Source organism: Cyrtonyx montezumae, unplaced genomic scaffold (assembly GCF_038088225.1).
Source record: "Cyrtonyx montezumae isolate F1298 unplaced genomic scaffold, pur_monq_1.0 scaffold_17, whole genome shotgun sequence".
Classification (NCBI taxonomy): Eukaryota; Metazoa; Chordata; class Aves; order Galliformes; family Odontophoridae; genus Cyrtonyx; species Cyrtonyx montezumae.
The window spans coordinates 16,337,214-16,362,920 of record NW_027071903.1 but is presented as its reverse complement, the minus strand read 5'-3'; the positions used below and the strand labels follow the sequence as shown (position 1 = coordinate 16,362,920).

Here is a 25,707-nt window from a genome sequence, read left to right as displayed (position 1 = left end):
TTAACTGGGATGCTTACCTTTGCTTCATTAGGCCTTTCCATTTAATGTAACATAGTTTGATCCAGACCTCCCTTAAAAACAAAACAGAAGATGTTCCACAAGTAAGTTTTCAGAAATGCTGGCAGGCACCTTCTCCCACCATCAGCCTCATTCATCTTGGTGTTTCAGATGAGGAGTCTGAGCTGGGTAAATAACACGTATGATCTGTATTTACAAGCTGAAAAAATGTTCGGTTTATTCCCTGAGTAATAACCCCTTGCTCAGTCTTCAGGATGGAGTAAAGAGGAAAACCTTCCTAGTTTTCATGAAAACTGTACTTATTGAGGGAAGTGACTAACTGGCTATGGTTGTGTGCAATCTTGACATTTATCATTTAGTATTACAGCTGCAGAACTTACTTCCATCCCTCACTACTTGACTACTCAGCCAGAAAGAACTCCCTCCTTCTTGATACCTAATAGTAGCCTTGTTATAATGAAACTCTTAAACTCTTTCAGGCTTGTTTTAACGTGTTAGTCTTCATGTGGGCTTTGAGCCTCTTTCAAAACAACCTGAGGCATTTAAATAAACAAAGCTGCTAGGTTTTGTTTCAAACTGGAAGGGGGAAATCTGCTAACATCTAAAGAGGTAACTTCATCCAAACCAATACACTGTGATCTATTTTCCCAGTCTTCTAGAGAGGTTCTGTAGTGACCAGTGCCTAGCAGGAAAGGATGTGTGGTGTGACACCTCTCTGCCAGCTGAAGCTGGTTGCAGCTGAAGCCAGTAAGTTTCCTCCAAAGAGCTGCTGCATCTGATCAACAGGAGTTAGTTTTACTTCCCTTAAGGGCTCCTTTTCTGCTTCTGGAAGCTATAACCAGTGAACATACCTCCCTGTGCTAGACATGTTCTTACATTGCAGAACACTTCGTTGCAAGATACTTGGAATATCTTTTCTGCTCCACTGAATATACCAATTCTATTCCCGAAGTATGTTATTGGGCAACTGACTTCCAAAGACTTTGGCAGAATCTTTAAAGGATTTATGTGAATATGAAGAAGAGGTCTGGCGTGGAGTTCTGTCTGAGTCAGTTGTTCTATTTCCTGCTGATGCACACATGCAAGCTCTCTGCTTTATGACATGCTGCTTTTGATGGGGTCACACCTACACACAAGGGTACAAATCCTGTTTTTAGAAATTTAATAATATATATTGCTTCTCTACTGAAGAAATAAAGAACTGTAAAAAAATAATATGGTAAGTCTGAGTAGGGACTTCCATAGTAGAAAAAAAAAAACCTAGCATAGTTGTAATGTATAAGTCAACAGAAATCTATAGCAAGAATTGGATAGTAAAGTCACCACTCCACCCACTTTCCAGCACGTTCAGTTAATTATTGTTTCCAGATGATTAGGAAAAGTGGGAGAGAGCGGATAGATATTTAACAGGATGACCTACAAAAGTTCATAGAAGTCATTTCTTGGTACAGGGTGAAGATAAGATCAGAGCCAGTGGGACAAACATGCCTCTAGTTTAAATGCAGAGTGCAAATAGTTTTAACATTAAGTTCAAACAACTAGTTTGAACTAGAAAAACAAAAACAATAGACTGCTCTATTTATTTATCCATGTGTATACTGGGAAATAAATACATATTGAAAAAATATGCATATGTGGATGGTTATAACCAAGGAACCTGGTGATAGTGTCCTGAATATTTGCACAGGTATTTGGGCTGTGTACCAGGGGCTCACTCTTAGGATTGTGCAGTGGGCTACCCAGGACTGGACTATCCATGCCTGACCAATCTGAGGCAAAGATATGTGGTTAGACATATGGTATACAGTTAAACACAGGACTGTATGTGTCTACCACGTTTCTGGTCACCAGCCCCCTATAGTCACCAGGAAATGATGAAGCTGACACACTGGCCTGAGTTAGATGGGTTGAGAATTCACCATCTGAGAACATCTCCTGCTGGTTACACCAAAAGCTGCAGCATGCTGGACAGAAGACCATGTGGGCAGCTGATAAAATATGGGGACTGCCTGTACAACTATCTGACATCGCTCAAGCATGCCGAGACTGTGACACTTGCTCCAAGATGAGACCAAGATTTTTGCCTGGAACAACAACCCATGTTGCTAGAGGACACAATCCTCTACAGGTTTTGCAGGTTGATTACATTGGGCCTCTCTCTCAATCTGTGGGGGCGAGATATGCCCTAACTTGCGTTGACACCACAAGTGGAGTACTGCAGGCCTATCCAGTACCAAAAGCGCACCAGGCATATACCATAAAAGCACTCATAAGATTGATGGCTGCCTATGGGACACTACAAGTCATTGAGAGCGACCAAAGGACTCACTTTACGGGTGCAATGATACAATGCTGGGCAGAAGAAAACAACATTGATTGGCGATTCCGCCTGTCAGATAAGGCTACCTCGAAGACACTCTGCAGCGGTGAACAAAGAGACTCCATGAAACCCTGCTGGACCTAAATGAAAGACCTAGAGACGGCAGACCCAGTGTCTTGAAAATGTTACAAACAACATAAGCCTTCCCACTTAGGATCCAAATTATGGGTACCAATAACCAGGTAAGACCTCAGATTGGCAATGAGAACAGTCTTCTGCTCCCTGCCCCTGAGAACCTAAAACCAGGCATCAGTAGAATAAAATGGCCTTGGAAGGTGTAGGTAGGACCATGGTGTTGTGGCCTACTTGCACCTTGGGGGAGATTGTTGGAGGTGGGAGGTTCACTAGTCTCTCTGGTAAGTGGTACATGGCCTGCTGATATTGTGGTCAGCACTCCAGTCTTTATTGCTAAAGGGACCCCTGTCATGTCTCTATGGCAGATCAGGACACCCCGTTTGGTACCTGACATAGTTGTGCAGCCACAGACATCTGACCATAAGGTTTGGTACAGGCGGCCAGGGCATGCCCCTATACAAACTGAAGTGTTGACCCAAGATAGGAATACAGCCTGTATCTTGCCCTGGAGGGTGGATCTTCCTCTCTTGGTACCCTTGAAACACCTGTGTTACTCCTCATGAGTCTTAAGTTTTCAAAATCGAAGAAAGGAACAAAATACTGCTGAAGCATTACGGAGTTGCTATAAGATCATGTGCAGCATCCAGTGATGGTCTGCCTGGGACTGGTGGACCTGCATCACGTTGACCACATGCTTCCAGTGAACACCACCAAGCAGTGGCCCAAGGAAGAACACGAGCCATATGCCGATCATCACTCAATCCAGATTACACTGATATACATCGTGATGGGAAATTATGTAAGCGTCGCGATGTGCTTATGCCATGTGGCTCATTTTTGTTGCAGAGAGGTTTATATCTATATGTTTTCTGACCGTTTTTCCATGGTCATAAGCAGAAAAGCTTTTAATGTAGCTCAGTGGGCTTTACAGGGTTGAGAAGAATGTGGGGAGACACTGTTGGGAAGAAGAATGCAGATATAATATAGACAACTAGGGAAGGTTGGCTAAGAGAAAATTGATGGAGGGTGAAGTAGTACCATAGTGGCTTAGTTGGCATTGTTAGCCTGAAATGGAGAAGTAAAATTAAAAAGAAAGATCATCGGGAAGGGCTGCTCTCTAGGAAGCCTGCATGCAGTGTTTTTAACACTGCAGTGTTGCAGCAGACACACTTAACATTTGGCTCTCCCAGGCTCAACAACCTTGGCTGTTTACTGGTTGTAATAATGGTGGGGAGTACTTCAGGGTTCCTGTGATACCTAACTGTTGCTTAAAATCCACTGTGTCTTTTCCAGATCAGCTCAGGGTTCAGTCCGTTCATGAGCTGTGTATGTACTCCATCTCTTTCAGCTGTGCATAAATAGCAGCCACTCCTGATGCAAAACCAGGACTGACCTTGCATAAGCTCTTCTTGTATATACTTTTTTCCAAGTGAGAGAGTAAGAGCAGATGGAGATCAGACCAGGGTATGGAGAGCAGTATGAGGTCTCTGTGCTTCCCTGCTGTGTTTACTGAAGGTCACCTGTACAAGGTGAGAAAATGTTTCCTCCCACACACTCGCCCTTCCATTTTACTGAGGTTTCTTTGTGAACAAGTATTCAGAAAGTCTCCAAGGCTTTCCACTCAGCTTTTTTATCAGGTACATGGGTGACTGCATTGGTTTGAAAAACAAACTGCAATGCTTCTGCACCATCCTATAAGTTCACACTTTCGGCCAATACCTATGTGTTGTCTCACACTATGCACAAGTCCAGGTGAGGAAGCTCAGCCAAAACTAGCTTGAACTTGAATCCAAGGTCATCACAGATAGTCCTGTGAAAGCATCAGCTCAGTGCTTGCTAGCAGCAAAGTAAATCCAGTGCTAGGAAAGGATGGGGGCCAAACCAGAAAGCTGCTGCATAGCTCATCCGTGCATAAAGTACTCTATGCTGCGTTCTTTCTCTCAGTGTCATGATATGAGAAAAGAGAGAGGTCTAGAGGAGGTCTAGAGGAGACAAACCAGGTTGACAGAAAGTATGGAGTAGTTTATGTCTTGGGAATAATTCAGAAAACTGAGTGGAATATAAAAGAAGTTGATAGAGTAGCTAGCATGGGTTCACCAAGGGGAGGTCATGCTCAACCAACCTGGCTGAGCCTTCTATGATGCTGTCACTGGCTGGGTGGATAGGGGGAGGGCAGTGGATGTAGTCTACCTTGATTTCAGCAAGGCATTTGATACTGTCTCCCACGACATCCTTATAACAAAGCTAAGGAAGTGTGGGATAGATGAGTGGACAGTGAAGTAGGTTGAGAACTGGCTGACTGACAGAGCTCAGAGGGTTGTCGCTGGCAGTGCAGAGCCTGGTTGGAGGCCTGTGACCAACGGTGTCCCCCAGGGGTCCGTGCTGGGTCCAGTCTTGTTCAACATCTTCATCAGTGCCCTTGATGAGGGGATGGTGGCCACCCTCAGCAAGTTTGCTGATGATACGAAGTTGGGAGGATTGGCTGACACGCCTGAAGGCTGTGCTGCCATTCAGCAAGACCTGGACAGGCTGGAGAGCTGGGCAGTGGGAAACTGGATGAGGTTTAACAAAAGCAAGTGTAGAGTCTTACACCTAGAGAGGAATATTTGCATGCACCAGTACAGGCTGGGGGATGAGCTGCTGGAGAGGAACTCTGTAAAGAGGGACCTGGGTGTCCTGGTGGACGACGGGCTGACCATGAGCCAGCAGTGTGCCCTCATGGCCAAGAGGGTCAATGGCATTCTGGGATGCATTAAAAAGAGCGTGGCCAGCAGGTCAAGGGAGGTGATCCTCCCCCTCTACTCTGCCCTGGTGAGGCCTCATCTGGAGTAGTGTGTCCAGTTCTGGGCTCCCCAGTACAAAAAAGACAGGAATCTCTTGGAAAGAGTCCAGCGCAGGGCCACAAAGATGGTGAAGGGCCTGGAGGATCTCCCCTATGAAGAAAGGCTAAGTGAACTGGGTCTGTTTAGCCTTGAGAAAAGAAGACTGAGAGGGGACCTGATCCAGGTATATAAATATCTGAGGTGTGGGGGACAAAGTGGTGAGGCCAGACTCTTTTCAGCAGTGTGTGGAGACAGGACAAGGGGGAACGGACAGAAACTGCAGCACAGGAGGTTCTGCATGAGTGTGTGCAAGAACTTCTTTACGGTGAGGGTGACGGAGCACTGGCACAGGCTGCACAGGGGGGTTGTGGAGTCTCTTTCTCTGGAGATATTCAAGACCTGCCTGGATGCCTACCTGTGTGACCTGGTGTAGGGAACCTGCTTTGGCAGGGGGGTTGAACTTGATGATCTCTAGAGGTCCCTTCCAACCCCTATGATTCTGAGATTCTGTGGTAGAGCTGGCTTGTGATCAGTTTTATAATCTCCCCTGCAGTACAAAGGCCATGTGAAATTACCAGAATCCAGATGAAAATAACCTGAAGGAAGGGGCTAGCAAGTGAACAAACCTCATCAGGTTCTAGCCAGTTGTCCCAGCTGAAAATAGTTGGAGGCAAGGGAAGATACAAGACACGCATCACGTGTTCTTTACCTTCAGTGATTGGCAGCTAATGCCTAGTGCTAAAGGTGGGATGCCAGCCTAAACCTTCCAGTCAGTTTGGCCCATCCTATTTGTGTCCTTCAGGCAGTGAGCTCTAGGTACCTGGTGACAACTTGCATTCAGTAGCAGCTAGTTCAGGTGGCAGAGACAGGGACATAAGCTCTTTTGTCAATATCTGGAGTACAGCATCCAGACCTAGGGTCCTCAGCTGGGCAAAGATGTGGTGTTTTTGAAACAGATCCAAAAGAGGCTCACAAAGATGCTCAGAGGACTGGAGCACCTCTTATATGAAGACAAGCTAAAGTAGATGGGCTTGTTCAGCCTGGAGAAGAGAAGGCTCAGGGAAGACTTCATTGCAGCCTCTCAGTACTTGAAGGGAGTTTATAAACAGGAAGGGGAGCAATTTTTTACATATTCTGAGTGATAAACAAGTGGAAATGGCTTTAAACTAAATGAGGGGGAGAAATTATTTACTCAGAGGGTAGTGAGGGGCTGGCACAGGCTACCTGCAAAGGTTGTAGATGCCCCATCCCTGAAGATGCCCAAGGCCAGGCTGGGTGGGGCCCTGGGCAGCCTGAACTTCTGGAGGGAAAGCAGCCCAATGCAGAGAGTTGGAGCTTGATGATTTATAAGATCCCTTCCAACCCAAGCCATTCTATGATCCTATGAACATAGCTATTACAGCTCTCGATGGCTCCTCAGTTATGTTTGTTAAACAAAAAATAAGGATTTCTAAAAGTAATAGAAGATGATGCAATTGCCATTGGCAACTCACATTGGAGAAATAACACTGTGTTGTACATCAAGAAGATGTGGAAGCTTTAAAAATGGATCATGTTTTGCAAATCTTCATCAAAACCGTGAATTTCATCAAGTCCAAGGGATCAAATCATAGCCAATTCCAGGACTTTCTTAGAAGAATGAATGCTGATTAGGAAGATATCATCTACTTTTCTGAACTAAGGTGATCTAAGTCAGAATAAAATGCTAAAAAATATTTTATGATTTGCAAAATGAAATAAAGACATGGATGGAATCAAAAGGATGAATTTGAAGATGAATGAGTGATATAGCATCTTTGTTGGATTTGGCCACTCATTTAAATGAGTTAAACATGCATCTTCAGCATGAAAATTAACTCATCTGTGATATGTGTCAAACCACATTTGAAATTAAGCTTAAATTTTGGTAAGCTCAAGTTATGGCAAATAATTTTACACATTTTGATACACTGGTTAAGTATAGTCCTGTGGAAAATGAGAAATATACAGCCATGCTTTCCACTTTGATAAAGGAATTTGAGCATAGGTTTCAAGATCTAAAAAAAAAAAAAAAAGTGTATTTGCACCTCCATTTTCAGTCAGTATAAATGTATTAACTGCAGATTTTCAAATGAAATGAATAGAGTTGCAATCAGACATTCAACTCAAAGAAAAATGTGATCATGTCTCTCTGCTAGACTTTCATAAGACCTATCTTACCAGAGAGGAATCTGCCTTGCTTCACAATCCCATCTTATTCATCCCACTGCTTTTTGGCAATGTATACATTTGTGAACAGCTGTTTTCAAGGATGAAGCTCAGGAAGATAAAAATTAGATCAATAACGAGCACCTTCAGAACTCACCAAAAATTGCAAGTGCTTCCATCAAACCAGACTGATGCATTAGTTTAACAAAAACAAGGTCAAATAGCCCACAAGTTTTGTGTTTGTTGCACTTCCTTTTTTTTTTTTAATTTTTATTGTTTTTATCTGAAGGAAAAAAAAAAACCAAAAGTTTGTTACTTATTGGGATTAGCTCTATTATATATTTTAGATGCAGCCCAAGACAATTCCTCTTCACTCAGTGCAGCCCAGGCAATCCAAAGGTTGAATACCCATGCAGTCATACTCTTTCATAGTGGTTTTACTCAATCATTCAAATTCAGCTTTCTCAATCCAGCTAAGTATTGACTTCTGAGAATCAGAACTACATCCTCCTTCTCATGCCTGCAATTTCTCTTTAGACCAGCAGAAAAACTGGGGCATGCTGCAACCAGTCTGGCAGCTGCCAAAAACACAAGTGAGTCATAAAGGAGTTATTTCTGTCTAATCATTATTGGTAAGGGTGTAGGAGTAATCTGAAGTCTCTCATTGCTAGTCTAGAAATAGCTATTTGATTTACAAAGGCAAGACTCATAAAAAGCAGACCAAGAGTGAAAACTGCACGTGAAGCAGGAACAATAAATTTTAGTGAAATAGCTTTGGAGGAAGAGCAAGGAGAGCACCTTTATTGACATTCCTAAGAGATCGACTTGAATGAGATTTTCAGGGGATTGTGGTTCTTATTCTAGGTGCTGAACACGTATAGGTAATTCTTGCCACAGTAGCACTGCATTATTGCTTTTCATTGACCCATGCTCAGTTTTGAGCTTTGCTGAGTGTGAAAATGGACAACTAACAGATAAATGTGGAATTCCACAGACAACCAGGCATTTCTAACCCAAATGGGTTGGGGAAATGAATCATTAGCTTTATTCTTGTGCAGTAATCCTGCCTTTTTCCTGCACTGTGCCGATTCAGAGTTCACAGAGAATATATTTTCACATTCAAAGTGACTCCAGAATTCATGCAGGTACTGCAAAACAGTACATGCTATCTTACTGCAGAGGGCAGCTCCTTTCATGTTCCAGCCTCCTTAAATGAGTCTAGGGACAGAGCTGACAGTTACAGATAGGAAGCCTTGACCTATGAAATATTTTTGTTACACTTTAATGCATTACTGTTATACTGTGACTAAGTGATAAGATTCTCTCTGGAAAAGATACTGGTTTGCCTGGTTTTATCCAGAGCAGTTCCAATGGACTTTTAACTTCTACACCTAGCAGTCAACACTGCAAGTAGTGCACTTGTGAGAAGGAAATTGGACTCTAAGAAACTTAATTTGAAAGTATTGCTTCAGCTGACCTTAGAGCCCTGTTTAAAGGAAGGGACTTGCTGCTCAAGTATCTTAGAATTCCTACAGACTTTTAAAATGTTACATGCTGCAATCAGGTACATCAGAATTAGTGAACTGGATCTGACTAGCATCCACCTCTCATAGCTGGTATCAGCTGTTCTGTGGGTGATGAACATCAGCCCTGCAGCTAAGCAGTAGTAGGATAACTAGCATGGTCCCTTGCTGATACCCCCACAGACAAAACTGGTGTGTTCTGCTGCAGAAATGCTTGTTTTTCTTTGAGTAAGTCTACAGTGTTGATTATTTCAGCCCTGGATACCCTTAGCTAGGTGTATTTCTAAGCCTTCCTGAAAAGCTACTAAACTCTTCATCTTGATCAAGTAATTCTTGACCTTGATAAAGTGATGTAAAGAAATCTTTTAAGGGCAGGCAGAACAGCTTAAGCTGTGGCCAGAAAGCAAACCCATGTACCTCTGAAGGCTTTCTACAGCCTTGTTTATGAATTTACATGTAGCAGAGCTAAACAAGCTCCTTGTACTACTTATTCCTTTTCCAGTTTAGAATCGCCCATTTGTGTTGATATTCATTGTTTTTGCCTTGAGAGAAAACATACGGAGAAGATGTCCAGTGCTCACAGGCTCTTATTTCAAGGGTTCTTTGTTAATTTTTCTTGTTAGGAAAGCAGGGATGTTACCTTCTGTGGGATATTTTGTGCTTTGGGGCATATGCCTTCCAGGCTGCTCAGTCTGGCACATCATAATGTAATGCAACAGCAATTATACTCAGCTATTTGCTGCCAAATGCCAGTATAGATAGAAAGCACATCACTGAACACTGACTATAGCACAGCACTAATTAAAGGATGTCTTCAGCCCATCCTCTTATCCTGCACTCCTGTAAATGTTTATGAATATATTGACGTTAAGATAAGAGAAAAATTTCCTACTGGCTTCATTTGCAATTTAATCTTTGACCAGGTCATAGCTGCTGTTTGTTTGGAGTGAAAGTGCACATGTTTACCTTTTCCCCAAACCTCGTCCATCTTGAGATCATCAGAATTCTGAGTACAGTGCATGTGAGCTGAGCTTTCCTCTGCTTGTTGTACTGAGGAACAATGATTCTGTACAGGCCAGGTCCCAGCAAGCACGCATGGCCACATCCCTTAAGCCAAAGGACTGTGCCTCCTCGCATCCTAAGTTTTTTGAAAGGTAGGCTGTGTGCTGGGAGGTACAATCCATACTGGATTTGGTTGGTGGCGCCATACACTGTGATCTGGGAAGAAGACAATGATATTGGCCTCTCTTTAAAGCTTGGCTAGGGGAAATGCATGATTAGCTACCCAGCACATTGCTTCTGAATATGGACTCTATTTCTGTGAGCTATTTCACAGTACAGTGGGCTAGTAACATCTTTCTCAGGGAGTTTGTATAGCATAGCTAGATCTCTGCTAACATTCTCTATTATTGCTACCTTAGTTAGCTTGGCTTGAGAAGTTGTCCCACGGAGATGATCTCAGTGAGCACTAGGATGCCCATACAAGGTTTGACTGCAGAGTTGCTGAAGGTACAGCTGTGTGAATGCAGACAGTGAAGCTCCATAGCCCGTCCGGGTGGTATGATTGATTCTCACTTCCCCAAGTTTATTTCTTCACAGATGTTTTCAAGAGGCATTGGTAGAAGTGGCAGAGACCTCTGGACTTGCCCTCATAGTTTGAGGAAGACCACCTTCTGAGAACAGACAGGGAGATAATGACTTCAAGCTGAAGGCAGGGAAAAAAAAAAACAACTACAAAAAATCATTATTATTTGAATAGTTCCAGCAAAATACAAGGTTTTGCTCTTTATTTTCCTCAAACAATTTTCAAGAGCACTAGACAGAACCTTTTCAATCATTTATCTGACTGGGAGGTCAGTGTCCTTTTGAATAACAGGTGAATGGGGCAAAGCTTTACTTCTCTTGGACCCAGCTACCTAAATATTGAAGAAAAAAAAACGCACACAGGACAGACATGGCCTTGGCAGGGGCACGGGAAAATAGGACACAAGCTTTGGGTCACATTTTTTCTTCAGAGAAAGCCATGTGAATGCACAAACACATGTCAGAAGTCATGAGCAGAACTGACTCTCCTCTTGCAAAGTTGCCTATGCTGTTTTTTGTCAATCCCAGCAATCCTCTGGCTTCCCCATGGCTTCCTCACCCAAGACATCTAGCAAAACAGTGCACTTCAGAGATGCAGCTGTTGTCTGAGGCGGTATAGCCACAGCCTGCCCCTTCTGGTTGGAGATTGCCAGGACATCTTCAGGGAACATCCTGCTGGATTTTTTTTTTTAACTTGAAAAATCAGGTCCAGATTGTGGTGTTGGTGTGAAATGTGGTTTTTGTTTGGCTGAATGTAAAAAAAAAATCATGTCAAAGGTTTGATTATCAATGTCAAACCATTTATTATCAATAAATATGTAGGTTTTAGTTTTGGCAAGTAAGTTAATGTAGAGTTCTGAAGGAGGAAATTTTCCTGTGTAAAAAGGTGGAGATTATTTTGGCAGCAGGAATTATCCTGGGTTGCAGGTACTGACTGTTGATAATATAGAACTGAAACACTTGTTCAAATATTTTAATATTTGTGCAAGACTTTGCCTCATCTGCAATGGAGAGGCTGGTAGGAAGTACTGAAGTGCTTGGAAAGTTCCCCTAAACAGAGGACATGAAGAATTTGATGTTTGTTACCCTAAGTAAAAGAAATATTAAAGCATCAAAGCACTGTTGTGACCATCAGCATCACACTGGGAGTGATCCTAAAACAAGCAGAACATGAAGCTCTAATGCACGAAACAATGCAGTGAGCTGTGATAATCTGGCACCTTACATTTGGCCAGAGGGGAGGGTGGTGCAAGAGGTTCTGAGACGTGTCCTGCCACCAGTTCTCAGGATCAGAGGGATGAGCAACACATTCGGACATTGTTCCTTCTGCTCCCCTGAAGCAGAAGGCAGCAAAAACAGAGCTATTTGACAGGTTTCACCTTTTGAGTATGGGTGGCTACAGCTTGTTGGTGACGTGAGATGTTAAGTCACTTGATAACAAGGAAATACTGTGCAACAGGCCCAAAAAGAACAGTGTTACAGGTCTGCCCATGCTTTTTGGCATATTCTTCAGATTTCACCTTGTTATAAGGTGATACTGACTTTAAGTTCTGGGAACTGTATCATGGCTGCCCAAAAGGAAAACAAACAGACCTTGGTAACAATGGCACCCAGGATTAGCAGTACTGTGAACTGTAGGGTATGACTTGAAGGTGAAGTGAGCAGCTCCCACTGAAGGCTGTCCCTTTTCATAACCCCAGAGCTTCTCAGGCTGGGACCGCTGCGTAATGCAGTGTGTCTTGAATTCCCCTCTGCATATTGATAGGGAATAGTCTGCCTACTGCTGCAGTATGTGGAAGGCTTGTTGATGTGGAAGCCAGTGTAGCCCTCTACCTCTGTGTTTCTGCCTGAACAAATGAAGATAACATTGACTCTTTTTGTTATCTGAAGGCAGTTGGTAAGTTATGTTTCAAAAAACAACTGTCTTTTAAGAAACTTTTCACAAACTGTAACATAAACATTATATTGCTTTGGCCAGGTCATTTCTTATTTTAATCTGGATTAGTATATTTTCTGGATTGTTTGTTAGAGCCTACAAGTTAACTGTTATTTTTGGAAGAGGGAGAATGAGAAGCCCATACAAAATTAGCTTTGAGCTTCTATTTTCTGGATAAATCTACTTGTTCAACGTGACACGAAGATGTGGACTCCTTAGCGTTGAGCTGAGCATAGTGCCATCCACTTCAATGCAGGAAGGGCTTCAACCTGGAAAAATCTGAAGCCCTCTAAAGAACTTTAAACTCATGCATTGGTGTTTGTGAGTTTGTACAAATAAGGGAGATGGTACTAGTTGCTGAAAGCATGCTCGTAGACAGCTATAGACAGAGGTAATGCAGAGTCATGCTAGAGACCTACATATGAACTTCCTTCCCTGGCACTTATTCACAGAATCATGGAATTGTAGGGGTTGGAAGGGACCTCCAGAGGTCATTGAGTCCTGCCACCCTGCCAAAGCAGTTCCCTACACCAGTTCGCACAGGTAGGCATCCAGGAGAGTCTTGAATGTCCCCAGAGAAGGAGACCCCACTAGCTATCTGTGCAGCTCCAGTGCTCCATCACTGCACCGTGAAGACGTTCCCACGCACATTTGTGCAGAACTTCCTATGCTTCAGTTTGTGGCCATTTCCCCTTGTCCTGTCGCCACTCACTGCTGAGAACAGTCCTGCCTCATCCCTTTGCCTCCTGCTCCTTAAATATTTGTAGACATTGATCAGATCCCCTCTGAGTCATCTTTTCTCAAGGCTGAACAGCCCTGTGTCTCTCAGCCTTTCCTCATAAGGGAGGTATTCCATGCCCTTTATTATCTCTGTAGCCTTCCATGGGACTCTTTCCAGGAGATCCCACTCTTTTCCGTATGGGGGAGCCCAGAACTGGATACAATACTCCAGGTGAGGCCACACCACGGCAGAGTAGTGGGGAAGGATCACCTCCCTCGACCTGCTAGCCAAACTCTTCTTAATGCACCTCAGGCCTTCCTGGTCACCAGGGCACACTGCTCATGGCCAGCCTGTTATCCACCAGGCCCCTCTCCTCAGAGCTCCTCTCCTGCAGGTCATCCCCCAACCTGTACCTGTAGACTTCTCTGGCAGTTTAATTTGTATTGACAGATACTGATCACATTTGTTACCTGCCAATAAATATATTCCTGGGTTATGTATATAAAAGCCTATGTTCATGTAAAAAAATATCAGTATGAGTTACATAATAGTAATGTGCAAATACTACCTTGGAGAAAGGCCCAGACAACATGAAAAGACCTAATGGAAAAAGAAACAAAATATCCTCAGTCTGACATACTTATTTACAGTTAGATTATGAGAAGAATCAGCATTAGATTGATATGGAACAATGGATTTGCATTTGTTACAAATGTGATGCTGGTGTAATTAAAATATGTTACACAGAATCACACTTTGATATAGGTCCTAAAAGTGTAGAATTTGCTCAAGAGTTGTTTTCAACTTTTATATTACATTGTTGAAAGAAAAATGTCTTAGAAGTAAGGAGTTGAATTTAAATGGTTACATCAAAAATTAAAATTCAGATTAGGGATTTCTGCATAGTAGGAGAAGTGAGAATAGGAGATATTCTTCTGTTGAATAAACTCTCATATGCCTGTACTTGATTAGTACCAAGCTCAGTATATGTTAAATGCAGATTGAATTTTGAATTCTACAAAGTGATACAGTCTTAATAGTGCGTAGAGCTAAGCAGTGATTCCTGATTTTGAGAGCCACTGATGAGCAGGGGCCCTGTCAGCATCTGTCTTTCTTCCTCCCATGGAATTCAGAGCAAAAGACCAACAGTGCTGTGAGAAACTATCTGGTTACAGATATAGTATCCTTGTACAGGATACTTCCACCACAAACCTGACAAGGAGGACAGCTGCTCCTTGGGAACTGTCTGATAGAGAAAGTGTGTCATAACATTTAACACTAGAGAAAAAAAGGGAAAGTAGAAGAAGCTGAGCAAGGCATTTGAATACTGTGTGATTCAACCCTCTTGAACTTGATTCACGTGAATCGATATTGCAGTGCTGGTGGCTCTGGGTGACTTGACACTTCCCATACATAGTGAGATCCTGCCTGACAGAGCACTCAGCAGTTCTCACGCATGTTGTATCCATGTGTATAAACTGTTTTTTAACATAAGGTGAAAGTGAAACCACAAATACTGTCCAAAGTAGGAATAAAGTCGTCAAAAGTTCGCTCTCCATTTGTGGCCAAGAAGATCATCAGTTCTAAAGCATACAGTGGTATTCTATCTAATTCCCACCAGTAGCTTTTTTTTTTTTTTTTTTTTTTTGGCACATCAAGTTTTAATTTGCCCTGAGGATTAAAAATGAGCAATTTCCACAAGGCAAGACTTCTGCCATGCATGGCTCCTTTAAACCTGCCTTTGCTGAAGTCATAGTCAGCTGACCATCACTAAAGAAAGGAAAGTTACCTACAATCATTCATTCACAAGCTGGGAAGGGCAATATTCCTGCTGACTCATGCTTATATGTATTTTCCTTGCTCCGCCTCCATTCATTGCAGCTCCACCTCTCATTTAGTGCCGATAGCCTACTATATTTAAACAGCTGTCCGAGGGCAGAGGCAGTATTAAGGCTTGTACTTTGGTTGGCCTTCTAGCTCTACAGGCATTTTCATCTAGAGCTTGTTTCTCACCAGAGCTGTAGATCAAGGTAAGAAGGCTGTAAGTGCCATGCCTATTGTACTGCTGCTTTCTGACTATCACAGGAGTTTTTCTAGAAAGATGTGCTATTTTTGTGTGTTATAAAGTAGATTCTTTCTAAGGGCTTCCATTGTGTTTGTGAGATAACTGGCCTTCTGTGCTGGAGTGAGAGTATAAGTGGGGGAAAGAACTCATGAAAGTTGTGGGAAAGTGTAAAACTTAAAAGTTACTGGGAAAGCACAAAATGCAGAAAGCATTACAATTTCTGCTTCTTAAAAGCACTGAAGAACTTAAACAGCTGCTGATGAAATGGATGTGTTGATGAAGAAATCAAGCTGAAGGAAGCTGTTGGAATTCTGTGATAGCCCTGTTCTTGTTTCAACCTGAGTGTTACAGCAGTGCTTCTCATCTCTTCCGTTGTTTGTGTATTGACTGCATTGTTCTTTCAAACTTTCCCTGTGTGCTGTACAGGCTGTGCTTTGTGGTCCTTAGTTAAGCATAAGTTCCACTGATGCTATAAGGAGATCTGCTTGCAATTATCTGATTCAACTTGACCTTTTATTTCTGTTAAAGAAGTCTTAGTTCCAATACCTTTGCTTTTCCTTTTGCTCACTTTAAGTCTGTTTAGTTGTGCAGCCTGGAACTACCAGGGGCTGCACTCCTGAGTTCAGTCCCTCTAGGCTCAAGTCTGTGTCAGGAAGGTATGCAGAGTTTGGTCCAGGATCAGCTGGATGCTTTCCCAAGTCAGAGCAATTATGTAACATCACATCAACGCTGGAATGCTTTGGAAGCAGCAAGGAGATGAGCTGTGGAGCTTGCAGTATTCTCCCAAATGGTGGTGAGGAAACACACTCATTTAAAGTATGAAGCCTGCAGCAGGAGCTGCAGCTGACTGAATGTGAGTGCCTGCTCTATGCAAAAGAAGCTAGAGTCTTGGCTCCCATGCAGCTCAAGCTTTGTATAGGTTTCAGATGAACTTCAGTGCCCTGTGTGCTTTCCTGCAAGAAAAGCCTTTCATCTGTTGCACTGATGAGGTGTATATGTAGTCCCATAACCATGGAACTGTGCATAAAATAATTATTAAAAAAACCTAACCTTTAACTTTTTATGTCATTACAAGCAACTTTTGCCCTGAAACTGAAATGTCTGTGGTGCTCTTGGCAGTTTTGCCCCCAGAAGTCAAGCATACATTCTATAGGATGAGAGTTGCTGTAAACAGGTTTAGCAGCTGGTTCATTTTGCACTGAGTAGATTTATTAACTATAAATTAGAGAAATGGCAGCTATATGATGTGGATGGGACATTTCTAAATGGTAGGATACACAGAAGCAAATCTGATCGTTAGTCTTGTGCTGATAGAATTGTCCAGTGTAAAAACTTCAGGCAACAGAACATGTCACACTACAGTGGTCATAATGGAATTTTGTGAATCCAAATCTTGAATAAATCCATGCCTGAAAATGGTCATGCGTGTGGATGCATCTAGGAATTTCATCAGAATAACATCTGTGCTCATTTAGCTGTTAAAGTTTAGTTCAACTTCAACAAGAGCTTCTTTTTTATGTGCCCAAAAGACAGGCACATTAGAGGAGGGTGATGTGAGGAGTTATCACCACATGCTGGCTTTGTGTTTTGTTCGGGGTAGGGTAGAGTGGCACTGATCAGTGGCTGGGAGCCAAGCAACTTTCCTCTACAGCAAACAAGGCTGGCAGACCAACATCTTGTGCCTTTTTTGTCCTGTTCAGGCTCCCCCAGAAAAGCTCTGGCACCGAGCAGCAGAACAAACCTATTGGGCTCCTTCCAACTCCTGCCTGGCATCGTCGCTGTGTACTGAGCAGGGTTGGTTCAGCAGCCTCACTTCCAACGAAAATCTCACATATGTTGATGGATTGTCACTGGGTGCAGAGTGCACACAATCTTCCCATGCTGCTGAAACCTTCCAGAGCTCTTGCTCCACACTTTCAGATTCCCAGTAGTTTCACAGAGAGAAAAGATGTTAAGACAAGTTCTGATTTTTTTCCTATATAGTGCAGCTATGGAGAGGGAATTAGTTCTTACCACAGAAGAAACAAACCTCTGGCAGATAGATCCTGTGATTTTTAGGCTGATTTGAGTGAGCATCTTACTGGTTGCACCAGTGTCCTATCCCTCCAATGTCTCAGGCCATCTTGGGTGCTGGCTTCTCCCAGTTTTGAATCTGGAACTTTGTGGTAGGGAATTATCTGGGGGTATATTTACAGAGCAGTGGTAATGCAGGTTTTGGTTCATGGGACAGACCCTATCCAAAAGGCTGGAGAAATACTGGGCCAGCCAGGTGTGCTCCTGGAGTGGGGGTAGGTATGCCTCAAGGGATGGATGCATACTCCATATGGATGTGACATATGGAAATATTAATCTTTTGTAGTATAAATGTCTACCTTTTGGTCACATCTAAGCTGAGAACTGGAGTTTCCAACTTTCTTCAAAGCTAGAAGTTACTTGACTAATTATGTCTTTTATGTGGTTCAGGTAATATGCATGAGAATGTCTTAAATTAACAATGAGGTGGTAGTAGGCAACAAGTAGGTGTTATTAAGCTGTGATGCTGAACTTCAGACAAAGCTGCTAATTCTGCATTCCTCTCCGTACTTGGATGAAGCCAATACTCTTGGAATAGCTCTTGCTGTAGCCCAGGGGCAGGCTGCTCATTCTGTCACTGGGGCCTTACTGCATTCATGTAGTTGCTGGTGACGTAAATATCAGGCTTAAAGGGGATCGTTGCACTTGTAGGATGGCATCTGCTGCAGTTCTTATGTCAAAGGCAGTGATGTGCCAGGCCTTATGGGAGCATGCAGTGCTCTTGCCAGAAATCTTGCTGTGCTTGGAGAGCATGCCCTGCTGTTCAGTGGATTTTGTCTTAACTTTCCAAGTGAGAGTAATGTTTTTAAAGGTTGTACCCCTTTGTAGGATAACACAAGATTTTGCTGAACTTTGAAATTCTCCATTTTACTGTGGTAAAAGTACCCTTTCTCTTTCCTGGACTAGAGACAGTATAGTTTAAATGTGGTTATTTAACACGGTGGGATCCCTGCAAAAGTGGCAAAAAAAAGTATGAAAACAAACCTTTGATTTGGTTTTCAGTGAGTATTTTCATAACAAAATCAGATGTTTTGCACATTCCACTCTCGTGACAGCTTAGCCTCCAAGGTAATATTGCTGCATATTTTGTTTAAACTTCACAAATTTCTCAAACCTAGAACTCTCTTTTCTGGAAAATGAATTAAGAGGGTATCCACAGTTTCAGGAACCAAGTAGCACTTCTCAAAATATCCTTTAGCAATGATGTGGCTCATGTTTGAAACTGCAGACAAGGGACTTCTTTGTAAATACATGTGCTACTTTAAGAAGAAAAAAGCACTGGTGATGAATGGGGATTGTGATAAGTCCTTTTCCACATAGCAGAGGCAGAAATGAAATTCTCATTGATGGGTTGCAACATGTCAGGTACTATGCTCAGAGGGTTATGGATGTTGCTGGCTGTCCTCAAGGGACTGAAAGCCATGTGGGAGAGAAAGATAAGTCCTCTCCTTTCCCTGTGATATAATCTGGGAATCGTTCTTTCTTTTCTAAGAAGGGGAAAAGATAAGTAGGCCTGTCCTGAGGGTGGGGGCACATCGTGATGGTGAGTGGTGCAAAGATAACTCTTGGGGTCAGCTCTCTGCTGTGGTCTAGAGATAGTCATGTTTTTTTTTGTTTTTTGTCAAACAGAAATGCTTCAGAACTCTTTTGTTTTAACAGGTTGCTTCCTTGGGCCTAAATGCTTCCAGACAGGGAGATGTATTCAGCATTGAGCAGGCACCAAAACAAGAGTGGGTTCAAACCAATTCCTGTGGTGATCATAGGTAAGCTTTCCCTTTCTCATGTTCTCCAGTGCCATTACAACTTTGACTTGTCCATGTATTGGTACTCAAACCAGAAATCCCTGGCCATCATTTCTGACTCTTTTCCCTGACAGCCAGCCTTTCTGCAGAACCAAATCTGAGTGGTAAGAATTAGGGAACCAGGTATTCAATAGCACTTTATAAAATTCTTAATAAGAACATAATGAAAATAATTTTGGACTTGTGTTTATTTGGGTCTGCTGTTCTGTTAAGTGTTTGGGGCCATTGCATTGTGAGATAATTATTTCACAGAAAGGTGATTAGTAGTGCTTGATTTAGGAGATGAGTGGGTGGTTTGTATTTTTCCCATCATTTGCTTAGGAAGTACTCCAAATGCTGCTAAAGTTTTTTCTTTTTTTTTCAAAGATTTTTTTTTTAATGCATGATGAATCTCTTGGGATGTATACTGATTTTATATGGAATTGATCAGGATAACATAGTTTAGTTTGCTTTTAATTTCTGGATAACTTTCCTGGGAGTGGAATATTCCAGACACTGACCCACAGCAGACTTTGGCCCCAGTTGTGGCAGGCACTGCCCTTCACATAGCTCAGCTTGCTGTTAGCCCAAGCCTCCCCTTGTCTCCAGTGCCTGGAGAAGTGCACTTTGCTCAAGTGGTTCACATGCACAGCACAGGCACTGTGTCAACATGACCTGCTGCAGGCTGCTGTGTCACTTCAGCTCCCCTCCCCTCCATCATCACTGCATTATGTAATGCTGGTTAGTCACATCGTAGTGAGCAGCTGTGAGCCAGAGCTCATCATGCAGGCACTGTGAAATATTAAACGTGCTGGAGAATGGCCATGTGAAAAGTTTCCACAGGCTGTTCTTGCTGGGTTCTGCAGTTGCAGTCTTTCCACTGTCTGCAGAAGGAGGTCAGCTATCCAGCAATCAGTCAGAAGTGTTGTATTCTGAGGCACCCTTGGCATAGCAGACTTTTTTCCTTTATGTACCTCCTGCAATACAGACGGGCTGATTCCAGTAAGAGAACAGTTTCCAGATCTTTAAAGCTGATGAGCAGTGACTGTCAGCAGAGACTTCAAGCTTCAGATGGGGCTGGAGTGCAGAAGGGGGCACGAGGGCAGAAAGACTTCCCCAGCTGTGTCCAATAGGTTCCTGGTAGCTTGACAATACAAAGTCCCCTCCTGTTTCTACAGTTGTGTCTCAACCTTTTTTGGTTTGGTCTGGATACTTAAGACTCTTCTTAAAGGGTTGTCTGCAGGAGTAAAAACTCCATTGTGTCTCTTCAGGGAATGGACCTTCTGGAATCTGTCTCTCATATTTGCTGTCAGGCTACACCCCTTACTTCAAAAGACACTCTCTTCATCCTCATCCCATTCTTCAGAGTAAGCTACAAGAGGCACCGCATGTGTCCATTTTGAACCAGGTCTGTGTAAAGACAAATTACTTTCTTAGTGGAATTTGTTATTTTTTCATCATAGTGAAGTGCTCTGGGTTTATTGTAAGTGATGAATTCATCTGAATTTTCAGACTATGTAGAAGTACTTAGAATGAGTCTTAAGCAAAATATTCCAGTTGTCCAGATTTCCCTTGTGAAGTTCCAACATTGCTAAGATTCTCAAGAAAGTTCTCAGACAGTAACAGAGGCTGTGTGCAATTAAATGAACTTCACAAAACTCCAAAAACACTATCTGGAAGTACAGTAATTATAAACAACTTGCTGCCTGAAAGGACATGCACTTTGAGCATCTGATCTCTCTCTCTCTCTTTAGGATCTGGAGTATCTGTCTGAAGGTTTAGAGGGACGATCCAACAGCCCTGTGGCTCTTCTGTTTGATACCCTTCTGCGACCTGATACAGACTTTGGTGTGACTGCAGAATCTGTGCTCACTTGGTGGCATGAAAGTGACAGAGCCATCCCCCACCTGGTCCTTGGCAAGAACCCTCCAGGAGGTGCCTGGCATGTATGTGAACCAAAGCCTAACTGCTTAGGTCTGATTGTTATAAAATAGCCAAGTGCATTGACTGGAAAGTCAAAGGTGCTCCGGTGTCCTGCTCACCCGTGCTTGATTTTGCCTGTACAAAGAGGTGAAACAGCTTAAAAGGAGTGAACAGGATTTTATATTTATATGATTTATATTCCCAGTTAATTGTTTTTTGGATAAAATGTATGGTTGCAACTATGCCAGTGCATCAGATGAAATCATTGGCTTCTCGTATTTGTGAGATATACTGAAACTTAAGCTACACTTCACTTCTTATACTAAATAACTGGGAGTCCTTTAAATGTTTTTTGTTCCAGTCTATTGAGGGCTCTATGATTACCCTGAGCAGAGGGGAATGGATGGGACTTCCAGATCTCCAGTTCAAAGACTGGCTAAAGCAAAAGAAAAGGTGAGATACTTGTGGTCTGATTATTTACAAGCATCCAGAGGCTATTTGGGACCTTAGAGTGGGCTGGACTTCTTGAATGTGGCTCCCTATCTGCAGTGGATGATTCTGTGGAAAGAAAGATTGCACTCACTATCAAAAGTCCATCCTACATTAAGTGATTATGGTTGAAGTTGGAGTGCTGGTTGCAACACGTCCTTCTAAGCACACATTGGGCATGTTCAGAGTATGAGTTCTAAACTGTCTGACTTCTATGGCTACTTACTACTACTGTCTGTGGTAATAAATAATAATCATCTGAGTTACTCCACAGTGTCTCAGATGCTTCTCGTCTGTTTGTGATGGTTGAAACCCTAGAGTCTAGGAATTGAAAGTGGAATAGAAGTGAGATATGAGAGGAAAGCATGAATTAGTAGCTGTGTTCTTAGGGCTGGGATTTGTATTAAAAATTTGCCTCTGCCCAACAGTCTCCAGATCTGATTATTAGCTCTATGTACTGGGAATAACTTAGCTGAAGTCAGGAGAAAATAGATAAGGATCCTGTAGTAGTGACAGGTTAGTTGGCTCTAAGATATATTAAGTGGAAGAAGTGAGAAGTTACAGGCTCCTACTTAACTGCTGCTTGACCTTTGCAATATTTTGCAGGGGCCTTAGAAACCATAGAGCCACAGCAGAAGACATTGCTCAATACTACCAACATTATGTGATGAAGAAAGGACTGCAGAAGAACTTCAGATGTGGGACTGTTGTAACCTCTGTGAGGAAAGTGAGTGCAAAGAGCATCTTCAACCACGCACAGAAGAGTGACTCGTTCTGCAACTTAAGACAGGAGAGTATGGAGATCTTTCAGGTGGATGGATTTATCAAAACTGTCAAAGGTGATAAGGAGCCCTTCAGTGTCTATGCAGAGAATGTAGTCTTAGCTACGGGAACATATGATAGTCCCACTTGGCTTGGGGTCAAGGGAGAGAACCTTTCCTACGTCCACCACCAGCTCTCTGTCCTAGAGGAAGCAGTGAAGAACAACAGTATTGGTATCACATCAGATCCAGTCTTGATTGTAGGTGCTGGTTTGACAGCTGCTGATGCGATTCTCTTTGCTCACCACTGCAGTATTCCAGTAATTCATGTTTTTCGGAGACGAGTCAGTGATCCAGGTCTTATTTTTAACCAGCTACCCAAAATGATGTACCCTGAGTACCACAAAGTCCATCAGATGATGAAAGAACAGTCAGCTGCTTGTGCTGGGCCCTATGAGTGTTATGTTAGCCTACCTGAGCATCATGTACTATCTTTTGGCAAGGACAAGAAATGTGTCCTTCAAGACAAGAATGGCTGCCAGAAAGCTTATAAAATTTCCATGGCTCTTGTTCTAACTGGTTCAAATCCCAACCTCTCCTTTCTACCAAATAATGGCACTGACTTGGCAGTAGACAGCGACCAACCAGTCAATCCCAAGAGGAATCCCATAGATATTGACCCATTCACTTATGAGTGTATTCAGGAGAAAGGGCTTTATGCTTTAGGACCTCTAGCTGGAGATAACTTTGTACGCTTTGTGCAGGGTGGGGCTCTGGCTGCTGCCAGCTCTCTCTTAAAGAAAGCAAACAAAAATCCTCCATAACAAAAAAGGCCACCTATGCTAACAATGTCTGAATGGGTTACTGCTGTTGTCACAGAGAACTGTTATGTACTTCCTTAAATGAGAAGCCCATTCTTGCCATTCTCCAAGGTTATGCAGAGTTCCTAGGTTCTCACTGAGTTATCTGGAAAGTTTACATCACCGAACAGTGAATTTCATTCATGGCAGTAACTTCATTTCTCATATATTCTGCTCCTTTCCTACATAGTGGTGTATGTAGGCAGCAGAGGTATTGAACCTTCCTCCTGGGCAACCTAGCTGTTGCTCTTCTGTGTTAACACCTCCCAGGTTTCTGAAAATTGAATTGAGGAAGAATCAATGTCAATTACTTCCAGACAGCAGGCTGACAACACTGTGTCTGTCAGTCTTCCAGTGTTTGTGATGAAGCAAAATAAGCCAATGTGATTTTTTTGCTTGCTCCTGTCACTGAGCTGTATGTTCTTATTAGATGAGAGTTCACTGGAAGAAGTGCAAATAAACTGACACAGAAGCACAGCCAAAAATGTACTGCCTCACTGATTACAACAGCAACATGTAATACATATTTTTTTATTCAAAACATTCTCTGTAATGTTTTTTCTCCTTCTGGGAAGTGGTGATACTGATTTTACAAACACCTGTTTTGCCATCTTTCAGCTTTCTGTTAATTCCTGAACAGCTATGACCAAGTTCTTGACAGCAGAGCTAAATGGGAGCTTCTGGTCTGCCTTATAGCTCTGCCCAGGTACTAAGTGGTGCTTCTGCTGCAGAGTGCTTCAGAGAAAAGCAATATGTCATGTGCTGTAGAGTGAATTTCACATATAATGTTACCTAATAATAATGGTGTATTAAGGGGACATGAGACAGTCACTTTTTTGATTGTTTATGGTAAAATAGTGTGGGGTTTTTATACAGGTTTTCTTAAAGATATTTTTGAATTGACAATGCATTTTGCTACATGCTTTCAGTCAATCAGGGATTAGTTATTTATTTATTTATTGGAATGATTGGGAATAATGCCTTTTGTTACCAAGACCATTTCTAACAGAGCTGCAAGGCCTCTTGTAGCTCCCTTAGGAAAAAATGGGAGTTAAAGCTGATGTTATTAAAATAAAGGCACTCTGTTCCCTGCACTGTACTGAAGCTCACTGATGTGGCAGGTTGTTTCACAAGGCACTGGAAACTTGTACATGTGGAGAGAGTGGCTGTTCTGAAGTGAATGCACCTCCAGTTTTGCAGGGAGATGTGTAGGAGCCTTCCTGCAGTGTTGTTGTATTACACCTGGATGCCTTTGCCACTGACTTCTATGAAATATTTTTTCAGTAAAGTTATTTTGGACTTATTCTCAGTTTCCTTGCTTTTAACTCTGACTTTAAATCTCTGATCAAGTCAAGATCATCAGCTTCCTTGCAAACACTAGGATGTAGTCTGATGTGTGTTGAACCCTGCCTTGTTCTCTTCTGCATCAGCCCAACACCAGCTTTTCCTGTGTCTTTGTAAGCACCTTCCTAAAATACCTTCTTCCTTCTGTGAAGCTGTGCCACATTACAAAACCAAGCTACTTGCCAAGCAAGCACTTTATTCTTGCCTGGGAGATGTTTGAATTCTTACCTGTTGTTACCTCTTATTTAGAGGGATTTCAAATCATGGTCTATTCCTCTAAGTTGTGAGATTCCTTATAAGTAGGAAGGGAAGCAACTTTTGATATGGCCTGATAGTGATAGAATAATGGGGGAATGGCTTTAAACTAAAATAAGGGAAGCTTAGGTTGTATGTTAGGAAGGAACTCTTTATTCAGAGGGCAGTGAGGCCCTGACACTGCTGCCCAGAGAGCTGTAAGAACCCCATCCCTGGAGATGCCCAAGGCCAGGCTGGATGGGGCCCTGGGCAGTCTGAGCTGGTGGGAGCACCCAGCCCACAGCAGAGTTGTGGAGTTCAATTATCTCTAAGGTCCCTTCCAATCCAAGCCATTCTATGATTCTATATTTAATGGTGCTAATCTAACTGCCTCATTCCACTACAGTTGAAGGAGAAATGCCTTTGCCCCTTCCTGAGCCATGTGGGAGGCTATCTGACTTCCTAGCTTTGTGACTTGTCCTTTACAAAGCAGACACCCTGTGGGTTTCCAGCTCTGTGCTGCTCTTTCTCAGCAGCTGACCTTTGCTACAAAATGAAAAATCAACAAATGATCAATATTTACCTTTCTAAAAACAGGTGTTTTTTTTTAATCAGCTATCAAATTCCCGCATCAGAAATAAATGAGCCAGAGAACAAAAGCCAAAGGGCAGCTTAAAACAAAAACAAATGAACAAACAAATTAAAACAATCCTGGAAGCACTGAGGATGTTGGGAATATGGGAGATAGGAGTGGTGTGGAAGGAAAAGTTGCTCTTCCCATCACTGGAGTCAAAGTCACGGCATTTGCACTGATCAGTTCCTCTATCCCATATTGTGTCACTATCATCTACTTTGCCGTTCACCGGGGAGCTCCTACCTAGGATAGCTGCCTGCTTCAGGGACGTGTTTTGCTGTGCTGCAAATAACTGAC

General features: G+C 42.6%; 1 protein-coding gene and 1 long non-coding RNA gene across 3 annotated transcripts in view; one reads left to right on the top strand and one right to left on the bottom strand.

Moving 5' to 3' along the window:
- LOC136046778 (uncharacterized) overlaps positions 1 to 25,707 on the bottom strand; it is a 222,002-nt gene that overhangs the window by 159,120 nt on the left and 37,175 nt on the right. The gene's annotated exons all lie outside the window — the stretch shown is intronic.
- On the top strand, positions 15,170 to 23,849 carry OSGIN1 (oxidative stress induced growth inhibitor 1). 2 transcript variants are annotated; one of them, XM_065733492.1, is made up of 6 exons: positions 15,170 to 15,276; positions 19,044 to 19,147; positions 20,437 to 20,573; positions 20,920 to 21,111; positions 21,450 to 21,541; positions 22,184 to 23,848. In XM_065733492.1, exons 2-6 carry the CDS (start codon positions 19,063 to 19,065, stop codon positions 23,160 to 23,162), a joined length of 1,485 nt encoding a protein of 494 aa, XP_065589564.1. In that variant the 5' UTR covers positions 15,170 to 15,276; positions 19,044 to 19,062; the 3' UTR covers positions 23,163 to 23,848. The 2 variants fall into 2 exon arrangements, with proteins under 2 accessions (XP_065589564.1, XP_065589566.1); XM_065733494.1 differs by lacking the exon at positions 15,170 to 15,276 and adding an exon at positions 15,283 to 16,164 and having other exon boundaries at positions 22,184 to 23,849.

What these genes read in the sequence shown, in the direction of transcription:
- OSGIN1 (XM_065733494.1), top strand. Translation starts at nt 19,063, where the DNA reads ATGCTTCCAGACAGGGAGATGTATTCAGCATTGAGCAGGCACCAAAAC. An exon ending in AATTCCTGTGGTGATCATAG is followed by an intron (nt 19,148 to 20,436) that starts GTAAGCTTTCCC and finishes GTGTCTCTTCAG; the next exon opens with GGAATGGACCTTCTGGAATC. An exon ending in TGGCTAAAGCAAAAGAAAAG is followed by an intron (nt 21,542 to 22,183) that starts GTGAGATACTTG and finishes AATATTTTGCAG; the next exon opens with GGGCCTTAGAAACCATAGAG.